The 19,120-nt window shown below is 29.5% G+C and overlaps 1 protein-coding gene across 1 annotated transcript; it reads right to left on the minus strand.

Annotated features, from left to right (window-relative positions):
• Positions 1-9,646: 9,646 nt before the first annotated feature.
• On the minus strand, positions 9,647-12,292 carry LOC129971864 (adult-specific rigid cuticular protein 15.7-like). The gene is made up of 3 exons (XM_056085839.1): positions 12,281-12,292; positions 11,046-11,147; positions 9,647-10,006 (listed from the first exon to the last, which is right to left on the minus strand). Exons 1-3 carry the CDS (start codon positions 12,290-12,292, stop codon positions 9,647-9,649), a joined length of 474 nt encoding a protein of 157 aa, XP_055941814.1.
• Positions 12,293-19,120: the final 6,828 nt, after the last annotated feature.

Genomic DNA, 19,120 nt, shown 5'->3' on the forward strand with positions numbered 1-19,120 from the left:
AATCTGTCTAAATGTTGAAATATTAATTAAATAAATTATTTATTAGCATACTTATTTCGTTTAGTTCCTTTTTTTTTCAAAAATTTCATTAAAATATAAATTGATTTTTATATATTATTAAGAATTTAAAAACAAAATTTGTCATGAAACCAGTCAGAAAAGTTTCATTTTCTTAAGTTTTCGTAACATTAAAACGATTTCTTTTTTAATTTAACTATCGGAATATAAAATTACAATTTGCAAGTAAATATGAATAATTTGAAACTTCAATTACAGTCATTTTACAATTATCAATTACAAGGAATTCAATCTAAATTTCTTGTTCTAGACAAAATAATATTGAATAGGAGTATTAGATAATAATGTAGTAAAAGCCAAAGTATCGCGCAAAATAATAATTAGAATTATTAGGAATTTTGAAACTAGATTTGAATCTTTTATTTACGATAACATTCTATTGTTAATCTTAATCGCATGATATATAATAATGTGTTTTATTTCCTATCAAATATATATAGCACCCTTTATATCCACAATGCAAAACTCCTACTTTATGTTGCCATGCACTGAATTTGATACGCGCTAGTACTATATGCAAATTGAATCATTAGAATTCAAACCATTCATAAATTTCTAGTCCAGCTAATAGTATATATTAAATGAATCCTCATTAACCTCAAGCAAAGTTTAACATTCTTAAAGTGCGCTTATTTTTAAATTTTGTTGGTGTTTTCTGTGTTATAATTGGATGTAGAAACATGAACAGAAAAATAGGGAAATGCATAACAAATTGTACCAGACAAACTGGCTTCTAAAACTGTATATATCTATTAAAATTATAATTGAAATATATTTTGCTCAAGAAGCCATAAAAACTAAGTTGCACAGTATGTTTAATTGAAATTTTAGCAAACATTTATTTCAACGAACCATCTTGTTCTCTACTTGTTTACTAATGCAAAGCTTGCAATACTCCGAAACCATATGATTTTCTGTTGATTTGGAATTATTACAATACATTATAAACTTTCCAAACAAATAAAGTATTAATTCGCAATTGGAACAAAGGTTCATACCAGAATCAAAAAGTTTTGTAAAAACACGTAATAAATAAAAGGTCCTTGAAGATCCCAACGTAATGCTTTTCAACCATTCCCAGGGCGTTGACGTTAGATTATCCAAGAGACCAAGGTCGTCCATCGTAAACACTGGATGTGGTGTATAGGCGAGAACTTTATTATCAGAATATAATCATTATGCATGTGTAAGTAGTTTGACACCTTATTAGCAAATCTGATATGGTAAGAAACAAGGTTAAACGTGATCGTCACTTGTGTTATACAAATTCTTTATAAATTAATGAATTTGATTTTAAGGAATCTGCAATATATATATATATATATATATATATATATATATATATATATATATATATATATATATATATATATATATATATATATTACTTTTTATTAAGATTAGTATTATTTGTTAAGAAATATTTTGAAAAAGATTTTAGTGAGTAATTAGCATTTATTAAGTGATATCAATAATTTTAATGCAGTCAAAGCAAACTAATTGAACAAAAAATTAGAATTAAAGAATAATTTTTTAACTTCACATTAATTTTTACATTAGAAGTGCAAAAGGATATTGAAAATGTTCAGTAAGTTTATTCAGTATTATCATCATTTTTTTTTTACTATCCACTTTCATACATACACAAAGTTGCAACACAGCGTACTTTTTTGCTGCAGTAACAGCAGAATTAAATTCAAGAAAAGAATTACAGCATTGCTAAACGCAAAATAGGTGAAATAATTGATTTAATAAAGAGTATATATGATCTCAGGCTGTTGGATGCATTATAATATTTCACTGAAGTTCCGTCAATATATGGACCAGTCCACACTTTATCTATCGTTGGAGATAAGTGCCCTCAATAAGATAGGAATAGTAAGAATATTTTTTCTTACTATTCCTATAAAAGCATTTTTATTTTCATTCCTAAAAGCATTTTCAAAACTGCATTAAAAAATTCTTTATCAAAAGTTTGATTATCAAAGCAAAAAAAAAATCGTAAAAGAGTGAGATGTATAAAGATAGCCTTAAAAATAATGAATTAATAGTAAATTGATGTCGTAATCAAATTTCTAATACATTGTAGCATAATAATTGTTTGGATTTTTTTTTATTTGTTTCTGCTCTACTTATTCTTCTATGTACTTCTTAATTCATGTTTGCAAATATTATGGAATCGATAAAATATTTCACAAATTACTTAATAGATGTCCCTATATTCGTAAAATAATGTTTTTACTTAAATTAATAGATTAACTGATGATTAAGACTTCGAAAATTATTAAAGTATTCTATTGCCATAGGAATCAAATAGCTGCTCAAAATTCAGGAACTACAGTACAGCTTGAAATAAATGAATGGAAAATTCAAAACGAAATTCAACTCCTGAGAGCATGAAACAATTATAATTAAGTAAAATCATTTAAAAATGGTTTACAACTCTTCTCAGCTGGGTAATGTTTTTTTAGACTTGACTCGTTTGTCTTGTATTATTTTCAAACAATCATTCCTAATTATATATATAAAAAAAAACCTAGCACAAAAAATGTGCATTTAATATCGTTGCAAATTGCGTCAGAACAGATTCAGTAATCATAATGATAAAACGTTTATAAATTATACGAGAGAATAACAATAAATAATATATATAATTTTGGATACTATAGCATAAGTTCCTTAGTTACCTCCCCCCACCCCATCCCCATTATTACAAAACTTGAAAAATTCAGTTGAATAGTTTTGGAATACTCACCATACAGCCAAGACTCGAAGCCATCAGATTTTCATATGTTGAATCCGTGAAAAGATTATTTGACATTCAGAAATTTGACTCTATTGACGACCTCAAGAAAATCGACGGCATTTTTTGAGATAGGGATTTTCAAATTGATTCAGCGCTGGAATAAAAGCATCAAAATAAGTGTCAATCAAAAAGTCATACATCGAAAAATATTTATTTAAATATTTTCATTTCCATTCATTACATTTATGATTTTTGTATTCAAAATTTTGTGTTTTATTTATTGATACCTCTTACTTAAAAGGCATATTAAAATTAGAGAAAAATACTGTAGAAATATAGAATTGAAATCACTGGAAAACTTATTTTTATAATTTTAAAGTGATGTGAAAATGGCTTTGAAAATGACTATTTTCCATGCTTAGATTCTATTTTCCCAAATTTAAATAAAATTTTCTCACAAAAAAAATATAAATTAAAATATAATGCATATTTTTTGTTCAAATTTAGTATAATAATTTCTCAATATGTTTTATAGTTCCTGAACTAATGTAATCTATTCATTTAGAAATATTATATAATTGTTTTAGTGCTTCACAATGTGAAAAAATGAAGCTTAAAAAACTTTCTTTAAAAGGCCAATTTAAAAAAAAAGTTTGCCACTTAATTGGTGTATTTTGGTTTCATAGATGAATAGATGCCTTTTAGATCTTTTTTAATGCAAATATTCAAAAATATAACTATTTTAGAACGTTTTTCAAAACATCCTTCCCGAACATAGTCACTTACCTTAAATCTTACTTTCCTGGGAACACGAGACGCCATTTTGAAAATAAAGGGCTTAAAAGAACAAACAATCACCCCATATACCGTCCATGCTTCTAGACCTGAACATGGAGCAAGTTAAATCTGCTGCCTCGAATTAATATGTCATAAAAAGTTGAGAAGATGCTTATTAGCTCTGGTGTGATCATAGCCACTTCCGTCAAATTTCAAAATTGTCATTTAAAAATTCCATGATAAAATTCTTTTAGGATTTTAATGACATGCATATCAGTCATATCTAATTAAACAAATGAAATTGAATTCACAGAATTTTAAAATACCGTTTGAAACATGTAAATTGTTTTAAAGTATAAGCCGTAAAATCTATTGCTAAAAGCTGACTTAAATAATAATCTTGAATATTTTTAATTGTCTATCAGTAAATAACTATTTAAAAATAATTAGTTTGATTTTCTATTTCTACATAATATTTATTAAATGAGCTGTTTATTTTGAAAGTAGGACAAGTCCATTTTTGAAAAAAAATGCAGATAATGGAAGTACAGATAAAACTTGTTATGGTCTTTTTTAGGCGTAAACAATTTAAAGTAAAAAAAGAAAATCAGATTCTAGTATTTTGGAGATGGCAGTTTTAGCTCTTAACAGCATTGAAAATCTGTTTATTTTGAAAGTGGTGCAAGTCCATCTTAAATTGAAATTATTTTTTATTACAGCAAAATTTAGCTCCGGTTGCTGTATGGTGAAGGAAATATGGTCGTTTGATATCATGTGTGAAATCTAGGGTGTTTCTATCTCTCTATCTTTGATAATAAAAATCGGAGATTGTACAGTGTTACTTTCTTACAAAACTTTCAAAATAAACATATTTTCAAAACCGTAAAGAGCTAAAACTACCATCTCCAAAATACTAGAATCTGTTCTTACATTAAATTGCTTAAGCATAAAAAGATTATAACAAATTTCAGCTATAACTACCGTTATCTAAATTTTTTTTCAAAAATGGAATCGCCCCACTTTCAAAATAAATGGCGCATATGGATCTAATTAGATGCAGATCCGATGCTGGCCTAATTAGATGCATTCTAGATGCAGGCCTAATTAGCTGTAGTTCTATTTAGATGCGAATCAAATTAGATGCAGATCTGATGCAGGCCTAAATAGATGCATGTTAGATGCTGGCCTAATTAGCTGCAATTCTATTTAGATGCGGATCTAATTGGATGCAGATCTGATGTGGGCCTTATTAGAGGAAGATTTGAATATATCTAGCTATTTACAGCTCTAAATATATGCAGTTTTGATGCGAGCCTAATAAGATGCACACCTGATTTAGATATAATTAGATGCAGACCTGATTTAGATATAATTAGAAGTAGATCTATTTAGATGCGGGCCTAATAAGATGCAGTTCTATTTAGATGCAGGTCTGATGCTGGCCTAATTAGATGCAGGTCTGATGCTGGCTTAATTAGATGCAGACCTGATTCCAGTCAAATTAGATGCAAACCTGATGCAGATTTAGATATAGATTTAATTAGATGTAGATCTGATGGGGGGCGTAATTAGATGCAGACTTGATGCAGGCCTAATTAAATGCAGTTCTATTTAGATGCAGATCTGATGTGGGTCTTATTAGATGCAGATTTGAATATATCTGGTTATTTACAGCTCTAAATAGATTCAGATGTAATTAGGTGCAGTTCTGATGGGGGGGGGGGCTAATAAAATGCAGGCCTGATTTAGATATAATTAGATGCAGATCTAATTAGATGCGGGCCTAATAAGATGCAGTTCTGATGCGGGTATAATAAGATGCAGACCTAATTTAGATATAATTAGATGCAGATCTATTTAGATTCAGGCCTAATAGGATTCAGTTCTATTTAGATGCGGATCTTATGCGCGCTTAATTAGATGCAGGTCTGACGCTGGCCTAATTAGATGCAGACCTGATTAAGATGAAATTAGATGCAAACCTGGTGCAGATTTAGATATGGATCTAATTAGATGTAGTTCTGATGGGGACCTAATTAGATGCAGTTCGATTTAGATGCGGATCTAATTAGATGCAGTTCTAATGCGGGCCTAATGAGATGCAGACCTGAATCATATATAATTAGATGCAGTTCTATTTATATGCGAATCTCCAATCTAATTAGATGCAAACCTGATGCAGATTTATACATGGATCTAATTAGATATAGATCTGATGAGAGCCTAATTAGATGCAGACTTAATGCAGGCCTAATTATATGCAGTTCTATTTAGATGCAGATCTGATGTGGGCCTTATTAGAAGCAAATTTGAATATATCTAGTTATTTACGGCTCTAAATAGATGCATATGTAATTAGGTGCAGTTCTGATGCGGGCGTAATAAGATGCCGGCCTATTTAGATATAATTAGATGCAGATCTATTTAGATGCGGGCCTAAAAAGATGCAGTTCTATTTAGATGCGTATCTCGTGCGCGCTTAATTAGATGCAGGTCTGATGCTGGCCTAATTGGATACAGACCTGATTTTGATCTAATTAGATACAAACCTTATGCAGATTTAGATATGGATCTAATTAGATGTAGATTTGATGGGGGCCTAATTAGATGCAGTTCTAGTTAGATGCGGATTTAATTAGATGATAGGTTTGATGCGGAATAAATTAGATGCAGATATAAATAGATGTAGTTACATGCAGTTCTAATTAGAAGCAGATATAATAAGATGCAAATTTGATGCGGGATTAATCAGATGTAGACCTGATTCATGTCTGACTAGATTCGGGCCTAATTAGATGCAGTTTTATTTAGATGCAAGTCTGATGCGAGTCTAATTAGATGCAGACCCGATTCAGATCAAATTAGATGCAGATCTATTTAGAGACGGGCCTTATTATTTGCCGATCTGATGAGGGCCTAATTAGAGGCACATCTGATGCAGATCTATTTAGATATGGATCATATTAGATGCAGACCTCATACAGGCCTAATAAGATGCAGACTTACAGTAGGCCTAATAAGATGCAGACTTGCAGTAGGCCTAATAAGATGCAGACTTGCAGTAGGCCTAATAAGATGCAAACTTGCAGCAGGCCTAATTAGATGCAGTTCTATTTAGAAGCGGATCTAGTTTGATGCAAATATGATGCGAGCCTAATTAGTTGCAGATCTAATTTGATCTCTTTTCATGCAGTTCTAATCAGATGCAGGTTTTATGCGGCCTTTTTAGATACAGACCTGATTCAGATCTAATTAACTGCTGTCCTAATTAGACGTAGTTCTATTTAGATGCAGATTTGATGCTGGCCAAATTAGATGCAGACCTGATGCAGATCTATTTAGATATGGATCTAATCAAATGCAGATCTGAAACAGGCTTAATTAGATGCAGACTTGGTGCAATTCTATTTAGAAACGGATTTAATTTGATGCAGACATTATTAGACGCAGATTTAAATATCTAGTTTATATCTGCAGGTCTAAATAGATGCAGATCTATTTAGATGCATATCTGAAGCGTTCCTAATTAGATGCAGATCTGATCAGAGATGCACACATGATGCTGTATTATTATCGAAACACAAAATTAAGATATACTTTTTATTATTTATGAAAAACTGTACAACCTCTCTCTCTCTCTCTCAGCCAGTGTTTTTCTTTTAAGATTAAATTATTCTCTTGTTATGCATTTTTATATTATGTTATGAATGCGGAAATTTAATATATCTTGCCAGAATCAAGCAGTATATAACCGATAACTATTGGCGCGGTGATTTACAAAAACCGAAAAAAAAGAAGAAAAAGTCGTAAAAAAAAAAGTTAGCTTGAACCGGATCTAAATGCTAACTTCAATGCCAATTCACCAGTATAAAACAGAATTCAGGTTCTACTAGGTAAATAACAATAAACAATATAGTTTTTCATTGTCTTTCTATTTGATAAAATAATTATTATTTCCTTCCGTAAATCTACAGAAGCTGTGAAATGCTGGGCAATAATAATAAGTCTTCAAATCAAGACAGACAGCGCATTTGCTATTAATTATATATTATTTATTAAAACCGCTTTAGAATTTGTGATGCAGTTCCTTTAACTTAGAATTAGACGTGCTCCAAAATAGTGTTTACCCTTTCGTTTTGATTTTTTTATTACTAGTCCTCATTAGTAGAGGACATTATGGTTATTTTTGTAAACAAAATAAAGAATTTGCTAAAAATAAGCAACTAATAAAAAAACGTTTTAAAAATTTTTTTAACTTTCATATTTAAATCTTTATTTATGGTTAATAATATCCACACAGCCTGTGACATGATGAATGTTAGCGAAATCAAAAGCTAAGAAAGTGACAAAGCCCAGATGATAAACCTCTGCACCTGATTCAAAAATTTTAATTCAGATGAAAACGCATATGTGGTTAGTGCTTGACACATGAGTGTCATTAGTGCTTTCACTTGCCACTCTCCGTTTTCCAGAGAAATCGAAGACTCTATTTCTTTCAAATTTTCTAAGTGGATAAGCGTCGATCGAGATCCCATACAGCCATCGTATCAATTCAGAAATTCATTGTTTCATAGCATGATTCAAAGATAAACTATTAATATTCTACCAACTTTCACTTAAAAAATATATATAAGATATATTTTGCCATTTGCAGAAGTAACGTGTTTTTTTTATTATTTTATAACTCTGTTAATGACTTTTAATTGCAATTCCAGAAAACTAAACTTTTCCAAAAATGTTTTAATGCTGCCTGGTTTTAAATTCAATTTATATGTGACACTGAACAGATTATTGTCACAGACGTTCCACACATAAATAATCCAAACTTGGGAAAGCCAAATGGCAACTAACAAATTTGTCAATATTTTCTTTATTTAAATCAATTTTCAACAATAAGAAGACTAGTTTTTTTATATAAATTATCATGATGTCTTGCTTTACTGCTTTCTGATCTGGTAACGTGCCGAATCTTCTTGAGAGAGAAACGCTTTATTGCTTCATTAATTTCATCAGCAAAAAAAAAAGTTGAACTCTTTTGGTAAATGATTAATCAAAAATCAATCATTTAAACTATTTTGATCGATTTTATTTCAAATTAGGGGGAATTGTTTGATACTTTTTTCGAAAAATTTGGAAAAGGTAACGTAAATAAGATATCGGATCTAGAAATTTTAGTTTTAAATTGTGAAAAGTTCTCGGAAAAACAAAAAATTTTTTAAATTTCTTAATATTCAATAAGTTAAGTCAGAAGTTAAAAACAAATTTCTTTAAATAAAAGTTAATATTAAATAGCAGCTGATTAGTTAAAAATTCGTTCTTTAAAAGATTTTTAAATCTAGTAATTTATTAGTTTTTATTAATTATTATTAGTTGTTTTTATTATTAGTAGTAATTTTATTATTTTTATCTTTTATTATTAGATATTTATCAATCAGTTGTTAAATTACTCAAAACAATATCCAAAAAGTTGAAATGTAAGTTATAAAGAAATGCATCAATACTCATTTTAATGTTATAAGTTAATCTTCCAAATGCTTTACCGTGATATCTTCGCGTTGGAAATCAGCATATTTACTGCATAGGCTGCGATTTTGAAAATTATTGTACGCTTACAGCGTTGAATTATATTATGCCGTTATAGAATACCATATAAATAACATTTCTCTTTAGTTAAAAGATGTATATAGTCAAAATCCACGAATCTACATTTGTTATACATAGATAAATGCCATATTTGATTTGATAGAAACCAACGCTAAAATGATAGCAGATAGAATCAAAATCTCAGTTATATATAAAATCTCACTTTGTCTCTAATTTAAAAAATTAAATTAAGAGAAAGAAAAGAAGAAAGTTCTTTAGAATTATAAAATAAAAACAATTCATCAAACTATGAAAAATCCAAATGAACAAAAATGACTTTATTCAGATTTCAAAGTAAAGAAAAATATCCACAGAAATAAATACTTTCACCAAATTATCACAGAAGCTGTCAAAAGAAATCGTTTGGTATGTTCTAGCAGTTAATAATTTATTAAAATTATCTTAATAGTCAACAAATATTTTCGGATGGTAGCTTAGCGATTTTAGTGCAGTGATTTCTGGGGCTATAGCTATTACAGGAGCAGCTGAGCCAACGTGGTTGACAACTTCGGAAATTGGTCCAGCATAGGGGCTAGTAATGAAGTCAACTGCTGGGGCATTGGAGGTGGTTCCAGGTTCATTGGTCTTGCCGGTGACTCGAAATCCATGACTATAATTGACTCGTCGGGCTCCTCCATCAGTGTCACCAATTGTGTAGGATCCCTTTTTATTTCCGTAGATATCGCCTACTTCAACTACTTTGGAATTGGCGTCACCGAGTCCATCTTTAATGCCATAAATGAAAACATAGATGCCCAATGCCTACAATAAATATGAAAATTATTAAGCATATATTTCTTATATACGAGGGAGAGAGTCAAAAAGTAAAGGGAAATTTGAGGAAAGGTTCATTTATTCTAATGATAGAAAATTGAAACATGCATTATTTTTCTACATAACCACCCCGGACAAAAAATATTTTCAAACGTTTCAATTTTTTTTTTTATTCTGCCAGAAAAAAAAAGTTTTTCGGTTATATCTGTAACCAATTTTGCACAGTATAAATGACTTCTTCATCGGTTGTAAATCATCTTCCCCTTAGCACTTTCTTCATTGGTCCAAACATATAAAAATCGCTTGGTGCTAGATCTGAACTGAATGGCGTATATTCCAGCACTTAGAATTTCAAATTCCTTATTGTTTCGGCTAAATTTTGGGCAGAATTTAGCCGAGCGTTATCCTGCTGCAGGATGACATATTTTGCACTTTTCCACGATATTTGGATTCGATTGCAGGTTTCAATTTAGTTCGCAACACATCACAATAGTTCTTATTGTCCACTATTTCACTTCTTGAAGCTTATTCCATCTTTAGTTGTCACATAAAGAAGTTCTTCGCAGTTTGAAGTGCTCTATCCCTTCGTAGATCTTACTTCGCAATAAACAGCTGTCACCATATTGCACTTGCAATCAACGAATAATTTCCGCAAGTTAAATACCATCCTCAAACAACAAAACGAATCACTGCCCTCATCCTTCCCCTTGGGACAAATCGACAATGGAACTGCAATATTTAACGGTCTACTACACTCCAATGGCTAACTCGGGAATAATAGTGACCCGTTGCAAAGAAATGTTGCTGATTACACTAATTCGGCGGTGGATACTAGCAGTGTCACCAAACCTAGAAAGAGAAATTGTAAAAGTTCCTTTGCTATTTGACTTGCCCTCGTATTTGATAAGCGCATTTTTTTAATTAGATACTTTTTAATTCAATGAGGATCTTAATAATTAAATTGACTTTTGCCAATTTGTATTTTGATATCATTAAAAAAATTTACTCTTAATAATATTACACTTACCTTTTCTGGCCTATTGGAAGTACTGGCTTCACTACTGACGAGGAGAGAAGAGAATAAAGAGGCTTGGGCAGCTGCAACGGCTGCGCAAAAGATGATGATATGCTGAGAGAGAAAAAAGTATTCAATTTAAAGAACTGGTTTTAAATTCTTTCTTTACTGAAATATTTTGAAACAAAAAGTTTTTTAAACAATAGTAATTCATATTGAAATTTCTGATGACTAAAATGTAACTTTTAACCTAATTGTTTAATTAGCCTCTTTCATCAAGAAAAGAGGTCATTTAAAAGTTATCATTTTAAATTTAGAGAAATTTTACTCGTATACTCTGCATTTTCTTAAATAAAAATAATTTTTTGGCCCTAAAAGAATATTTTTGAGGAAAATATTATTCGATTTTTAGAGAGTCAAATGCGTATCTCTATACATAGCATTCAAATAACTCAAAATATAAAACAGACTGGTTTTTTTTTAAATATAGCTTATATATTTTATTTGCGAATAAGTAAGAAGTTATAATTTACCTATGAATTTTTTTCTCTGATTAAAAAAATTTTCTCTTAATTTGCTTTGCATCTATTTTATGTTATTAAATTATTCCACGTCTATTATAATTTGAGATACACAAATTACGATATAGCATATCTGTGGTTATGGATTATATCTAATGACTGCAGCAATTGAAAATATTAATTTAGTTGAATGTATTAAATTCATTTTCGGAAATATACGATACTATTTTCAAATAACTCATCAAATTTAAAACATGATCAAATGACGAGAACGGTAACTGATGCTGTATCTCTTGCTGCCCCCACCACCAACTATGGAAAACTGTTTTAGCTCAAGCCAGGATATGCTCATATACACGACAGATCCAACGTGCAACTGAATTCTGAGTTCGAGACACAAAAGTATAAAAAAATCAAATTTATCTAAAGAATACTTGATTATATTATTCGAATAAAGTTACATTCGTGAGTATTTTGAAATCTCAAGCAAAATCTGCATCAACGTTTTAAAAACGTTTGTGAAGTAAAATTATCAAATTATTGTGAATCAAATTCCATTAGATTTTAAATTATAAGAGTATGTAAAAATTATAATGAATATATTAAGTAACCAAATAGTATGCAAAGAAGCTTTAAGAACAAGGGAACTATGAACCAATAGTCCCGCACTCATTCTCAACAAATTCAAGATTTCATCTACAAATTAAGTTAGGAAAATTAACTTACCTTAGCGAACATGATACAAATTACTTGAACCCAATTACTCTAATACCGGATTGAGAATTTTAAAGTCTTTATACTTCCAGATTCTGAAAAAATATTGCCATTAGTAATTGGTAAAGAAAATCATTCCTCTTACCAATGAAACCAGACAGACAGAAAAACAAAATCGAACGGCACACATATGGGATATGCTGTTTCCATTTATGACTACTGTTTAGTAGATATCCTTGAAAGTTAAAAGGCAAGGAAAATGTAACTTTCTTTCATTCTCTTAAGCATATCGTGATGTAAAATAACTAAAAAATTGTTTTTAATGTATTTACTTTCAATTGTCGTGATGTTTATTTGTATTTATGTACTCTTTATTAACGCTTTTACTGCGTAAAATAATAATTTCCAATGAATTTATTTAATGCAAGTGTTGAATGTGATAAACGCTGTGAAGATTTTCCAAAAACCTTTTGAATTCCAATTGAATTTTTTGAAATAGAAGTAATTCCTTCTAAATACAGTTAAATCCATTAAAAAGCAGACAAATATTTTAAAATAGGATTATATCTATCGAAATGAAATGAAATCTTTTGAAATGAACTTATTTCTACATAGCATTCAACTTTATATTATAATTTTCTATATATATACTAATAATAAAGGAGAATGGGTGTATGTGTGTTTATGTCTTTGTACATGTGTTCATGTTCTACAGGAAAATTAAAGGCACTGCTATAATTTGTAAAATAGGAATGTGAACTTTAGGAAGGTTTTCTTTTAGTTTTGATCAAAATGGGAATTAATTATTACAGAAAGCTTTCGGTTTTTCTGCAATAATTCATAAAAATATAAGTGAGCGGAACCGATTTTTACACCGTTTTGAAATTTAAAACATTTTCTTTTTACTTATACCAATTTAGTTGGGCAAATTTTTCCTCGGTGTTTCATTTTCTTAAATTGCATATTTTTTTTAACTATAAATTTCATTGTTGTGCTGGAATTCCAAACGTCTCATTTGTTTCTCTAAGTGCCTGATACCAAAATCAGATATTTCGTCCGTCATAGACAGTTAAAGAAGAAAGATTCTGTTAAGTAATATAGTTATACAGAATAGTTTACATGAAGATCAAGAAAGAGAAGTTACAATACCACAAAGTTGGAAAATACATGAACCGAACAGGTACGTTTTTAATAGAACGGTTATATCTTGTGACTACAACATTGCAATGGTTTATTAGTACAAAAAACAAAACAGGTGTAAGAGTATCAAAATAAAGCAGTTTTAAAATCTGTAAAAATCTGAGATGCATGTAGAGTGATGGCGCTGGTAAGAAGTTCTATGTACCATCCAACATTACACTTCAGATAATACACTTCACCATTCACTTGGATGGGTACTTGTATAGTGACTAAATACAAGCAATATGAGAATAAAAATACGAGTTTAAAACAATTATATACTTATTAGAATAACAATTAAGACTAATCTGAAATTATGCTAAACATAAGTAACCACACGTGCAATGATGATGCTTAATAAAATGTGAAAAAGCGTACAGATAGAACATCACTTTTAAGTATTACAGGACTTCTTAATCAATGACCAATAGATGGCATCACTAAAACATAATGCAGGCAAATTACCAATGCGCCATATTTGGTTACCTCTTAACCAAACGTACTTGTCGATGATGCCACATATCTAGGACAATGTGATGATTAAAAATAGTTTGTTGACAGAATCGTGAACAGGAAGTTAAAGCTGAAGTGCTCCAGATTTGTGAAAAGTTTGCTATTATTGGTTGGATAAAATTTACAATCTAATTTATTTCAGTACTTAAAATTTATAAAAAGACATTGTTTTAGCAAAATTCTCATTAATTTCTTCAATTAATATCCAAGCGCATTTTAAAATGTTCGCTAATTTAAGTTCTTTCTGAATTTGAAATCGCTCATCATTTTTCATAGGATTTTTGAATATTACAGGGTTTAAAAAAATTTGGGGTTGCTTATCCCCTTGGAATGAACACCAGTTTAAACTAAGTCCTTAAATCGGGGAAAGAAGGATGCAGCAACTTCTGAGCACCCGAGGGCAGAAGTCTGATTTTAGCTCTTATGATGACACTCACTTTCACAACCTCTTTTTACAGCGGTGCTCTTTCACAAATAAAACACAGAGTAAAGATGTCTGTGCTCCATCCATGCTCGCACCAGGATTCGAAAACGGGAAGCCACGGGGAAGACTCGCTAACCCTAGGCCAGGACGCCGGCTTAAGAATTATTCATTGTCTTAATAATATAAAACTTTAATAGACATTTTTTAAAACTATTGTTTCTTCTCAATGTTTTGTTAATGATTGCTGTATAAAATTGATATAAAATATAATTCACATTTTTATGCTTTTTTATCTACTTTTATTTCAAAAGAGTTTGAAAAATTTTGCAAAATGTTCAGATAACATTTCTCGGGAAAATTCAAAAAAAAAAAAAAAAAAAAAGACTACGAAACTTCTATCGAAGGAACCGAAAACTCTAAACATAAATTATTATAAATATATTTTTAAAAAACTTTTAAAGAATATATTTATCCCTTAAATGCACAACTCCACTTAACCCTTAAAAACTTTGAAAAGTTTGTACTTTATCGCTTCTTTTCATTTACAAGAGATGTACAAGATTATTTTCAATTAAATCACTTATATATAATAAAACATTCAAGATTCTCTCAAAAAAATATTTTTAAACTTTAAATAGTAACAGACATCAACGTCATGATATTTTAATAGCCTCTATTCAATGCTAGTATGAATAATTTTCATAGAATCAAGTCCCATGGCGTAATCATGTTATTAAAAATTTAATTTTCCGTATACTCTATCTTTTAACTTTCAAGATATCACTGATTCTCGGACCAGCCCGAAGGCACACGGATAAATAATACTGAATGACCGGACCGTCTCAACAGCAACGTTGGCGGGAACTGTGGTTGAGTCCTAAGGGCCATCACCGGCCACGCTACAACCCTTCCCGAAGGAAGTACGTCCCGTCATCAATGGGAGGAGCCAGATCCCCCCACTTTTTTGTGTACCCTCTAGGGTGGCGAGATCCAACCATCATACCGGAAGCATCTCATCCTCATTTCGAGGTGCCCCCGGGAGTTTTCAAGATATTGTAAATTAACTTTTTTATTTCTCATATAAACTACACAGAAATTAAGCAGAATCGTTCTTTCTAAATTTAAAACAACGAAAAATAAATAAATTTGCCATCAAGTATTTGATGGCAAAAGGAAAACTGTGTGAGTTTCAGCTCAAAAAGAAATTAATCATTAAAAATTATACAAAAAAAATTATAATTCCCAAGATATAAAGAAATTTTACACGACAATAAAATTGATATTACTAAAAAAAACAATTTTTTGAACTTTAAATTGTGTAAAAATTATTTTTGTGCAATAGAATTATCGGAAGTTGCAATAAAAAGACGTTAAAATATCGTTTCATTTTTAATTAATTGAAATTTTATTTAAATTTTCAACAATAAAAATTAACCTGAACATTTCCTTCGCCCCCCCCCAAAAAAAATTATTTGGTCGAAATTTGATAGCTCATAGTCAAATGGCTTGGTCTAAGAACGCACACACACACACGTTTTATTATTATTATTCGTAACAATAAAGATTTAAATGTGAAGAAGACTTGATGGATTTGCTTTTGATAGGTTTGGCACAAATGTGACAGACATCAACAATTATTAGTAAAAGGACCAAATTCCTTGGTTTCTCCATCTGATTCAAGCCGTTTATGTGTTATTGTGGTCACATTTACAAAGAGCGACAAGTAAAATAAGCATACAGGCATAATTTCAAAGATGTGTATTCTAGACTTATTAATATCTATGACGTCATTGAATTACTGTATTGAAATCTAGCACAGAGGACTAAAATTTTTATATTGTTTTCTCTGAATACATTTTGCATACGAGGCAGAAAAAAGAAGGAATTGAGTTGTAAGAAAAATATAACTGTTTTACTTGCTAAATTGTCCTTTATTCCTCAAACTGTATCGATCATTCCCCTTCCAATTATGGTAATGATCGCTAAAAACTCATACTCGCACGCGTTCTGTTCCAGATTTCTCTTCAAGGCCTTACAAGAAACATTGACAAAAGAAATTAATTCTAGCTTTGCACGCCTAATCATTTTTAATAATACCAGATTTAACTATTTTTGCTACTTATTTTACGTGTATAAATACTCGTGGGATATCAGTTATAAATCAATGAATCCAGATACAGTTAAATCTCCCATCATATTTGCTAAGGTGAGAAAATTTCAATAAATATTACCAAAATTTGTTAGATTTTCTGCATTAACTCGTTTTTAATTCTAACTATTTGTTAAAAGAAAAATTTGATTATAATAGAATTGAAACACTGGATCTCAGTAACATTGTTTAACTTTAAATTTTCTTTTATATTTTTTAACTTTATATTATTTTTATATTTATTGTTTAATTTTATATTGTAAACTTTATGTTTTTCATATAAAAATTATTTTTTTCTATGAATTTTTTTATTGTTTACTAAGGGCATTATTTTCTCCATTTTCTAATCTTTTCTTAATTTATGAGTTTTTTTTTCATACTTTTATCCTAATGTGTTATCAATAAAATGTAAGTTTTATTTAACAGTCTGAAATGTGTAATTATTAAATTCCCACATGATATCAAAAACACATTAGAATGATATGATATTTTTATGTGTAAGCAGTTGTTGTTAAAATTTGTTTAAGTGAGTTTAATTTTTTAAACAGTCAAGATTTATACTTCACTTATATCTATTTTCTTGCTTTATTTGATTTACTACCGCTATAATTTATTACTATATTTTAAACATTATTATTTGATATTTCATGCATGATTTAGCAACAAATTTCAAAAATAGAAATTGATAAAAGTCAAGACACTTTTTAAAAATCCTCTAAAATCCAAATTAACGAAGATCTTACCTTAAAATTCTCAAAGACTTTTTCTTTTAATTCGAAAGCGTTTGCTTGCTTGTATTCGTATCATTATTTCTTGTCTGTTCTTTATTTTTTTTGTTACAAATTAACATTACTGATAAAAAGTAAAAGGACAACAATTTAAAATTTCTATAATATGGTTTTTATGCAGATCGTCTTCTTGTGCGCTGCTCTTGTAGCTGCCAACGCCTCCCTCCTCGCTGCCCATCTCCTCAGCACCGGAATCAGTGCTGAAACCAGACAGCAAGATGTAAGTATCTAAGCAATTTATATATCCGAAATTTTCTTCCACTGGTTGTTGTGCGGTGGTCCGGAGAAAGTTGGGTGCCAACTCAATTGCAATCTTCGACATCTGACCGCGATCTATTACGAGGTCCCTCTCAAAATTGCCCTAGTGTTTCTTTAAAATGAGATATTAACATAACTAAACTAAACTAAAGAAAACAATGTAAATGCAAATCTCTTCATTAATGCTCCATCTCATTGTAAATTAATTAAATCAGGATATAACACAGATAGTAAATGGACAAAGCAAATTATTTAATTCAAGAAATTAATCATGTGTCTTTCTTATTACCGTCAACGGACCTTCATAATTTTTTCTTGCTATTTCTCGATACCATTACCGATTTTCATCTAAAGTAGATATGAGACATTTTATACTTTGGTAGGACTATATTTTAAAACTTACTTTTTATGCTCCCTTTTCTCTCAGGTTTTGAGTAATTAGGTTTATTGATATGACATCAGAGATGGAACAAAGAGAATTCTCCATCAAAATTCAACCATTAAATTATTGTCTTGAAATTTTATTCATCCGTGCTCTATCAATAAAATTTGTTGAAATGCGCTATTAGAGATCCTATTAATTTGCTTAATTTCGGATAAATATTATACTCATCGCGAAACAATACTTTTTCAGCATGATTCTTAGTGCATGCATAATTCTTAGTACTAATGCATTATTTTAGTACTAATATGTATGATTATGCATTATGTACTTTTTATGCATAATTCTTAGTACTAATGCATTATTTTAGTACTAATATGTATGATTATGCATTATGTACTTTTTATGCATGATTCTTAGTACTAATGCATTATTTTAGTACTAATATGTATGATTATGCATTATGTACTTTTTATGCATGATTCTTAGTACTAATGCATTATTTTAGTACTAATATGTATGATTATGCATTATGTACTTTTTATGCATGATTCTTAGTACTAATGCATTATTTTAGTACTAATATGTATGATTATGCATTATGTACTTTTTATGCATGATTCTTAGTACTAATGCATTATTTTAGTACTAATATGTATGATTATGCATTATGTACTTTTTATGCATGATTCTTAGTACTAATGCATTATTTTAGTACTAATATGTATGATTATGCATTATGTACTTTTTATGCATGATTCTTAGTACTAATGCATTATTTTAGTACTAATATGTATGATTATGCATTATGTACTTTTTATGCATGATTCTTAGTACTAATGCATTATTTTAGTACTAATATGTATGATTATGCATTATGTACTTTTTATGCATGATTCTTAGTACTAATGCATTATTTTAGTACTAATATGTATGATTATGCATTATGTACTTTTTATGCATGATTCTTGTTATTAAATTTAAGATTGCGTTAAGCAAGTAATATTCGAAATCATAACCGAACATCAATAAACTGATAATTATTTCTTTCTTAAAGTTCACAATCATGTAATAAAATTGACATTTTAAAAAATATGCACCAACTATAAAGAATATTCAATTTTTGTTGAAGGTTCTATAACTTATTGAACATACGTAA

The sequence above is a fragment of the Argiope bruennichi genome, chromosome 6 (assembly GCF_947563725.1).
Source record: "Argiope bruennichi chromosome 6, qqArgBrue1.1, whole genome shotgun sequence".
NCBI lineage: Eukaryota > Metazoa > Arthropoda > Arachnida > Araneae > Araneidae > Argiope > Argiope bruennichi.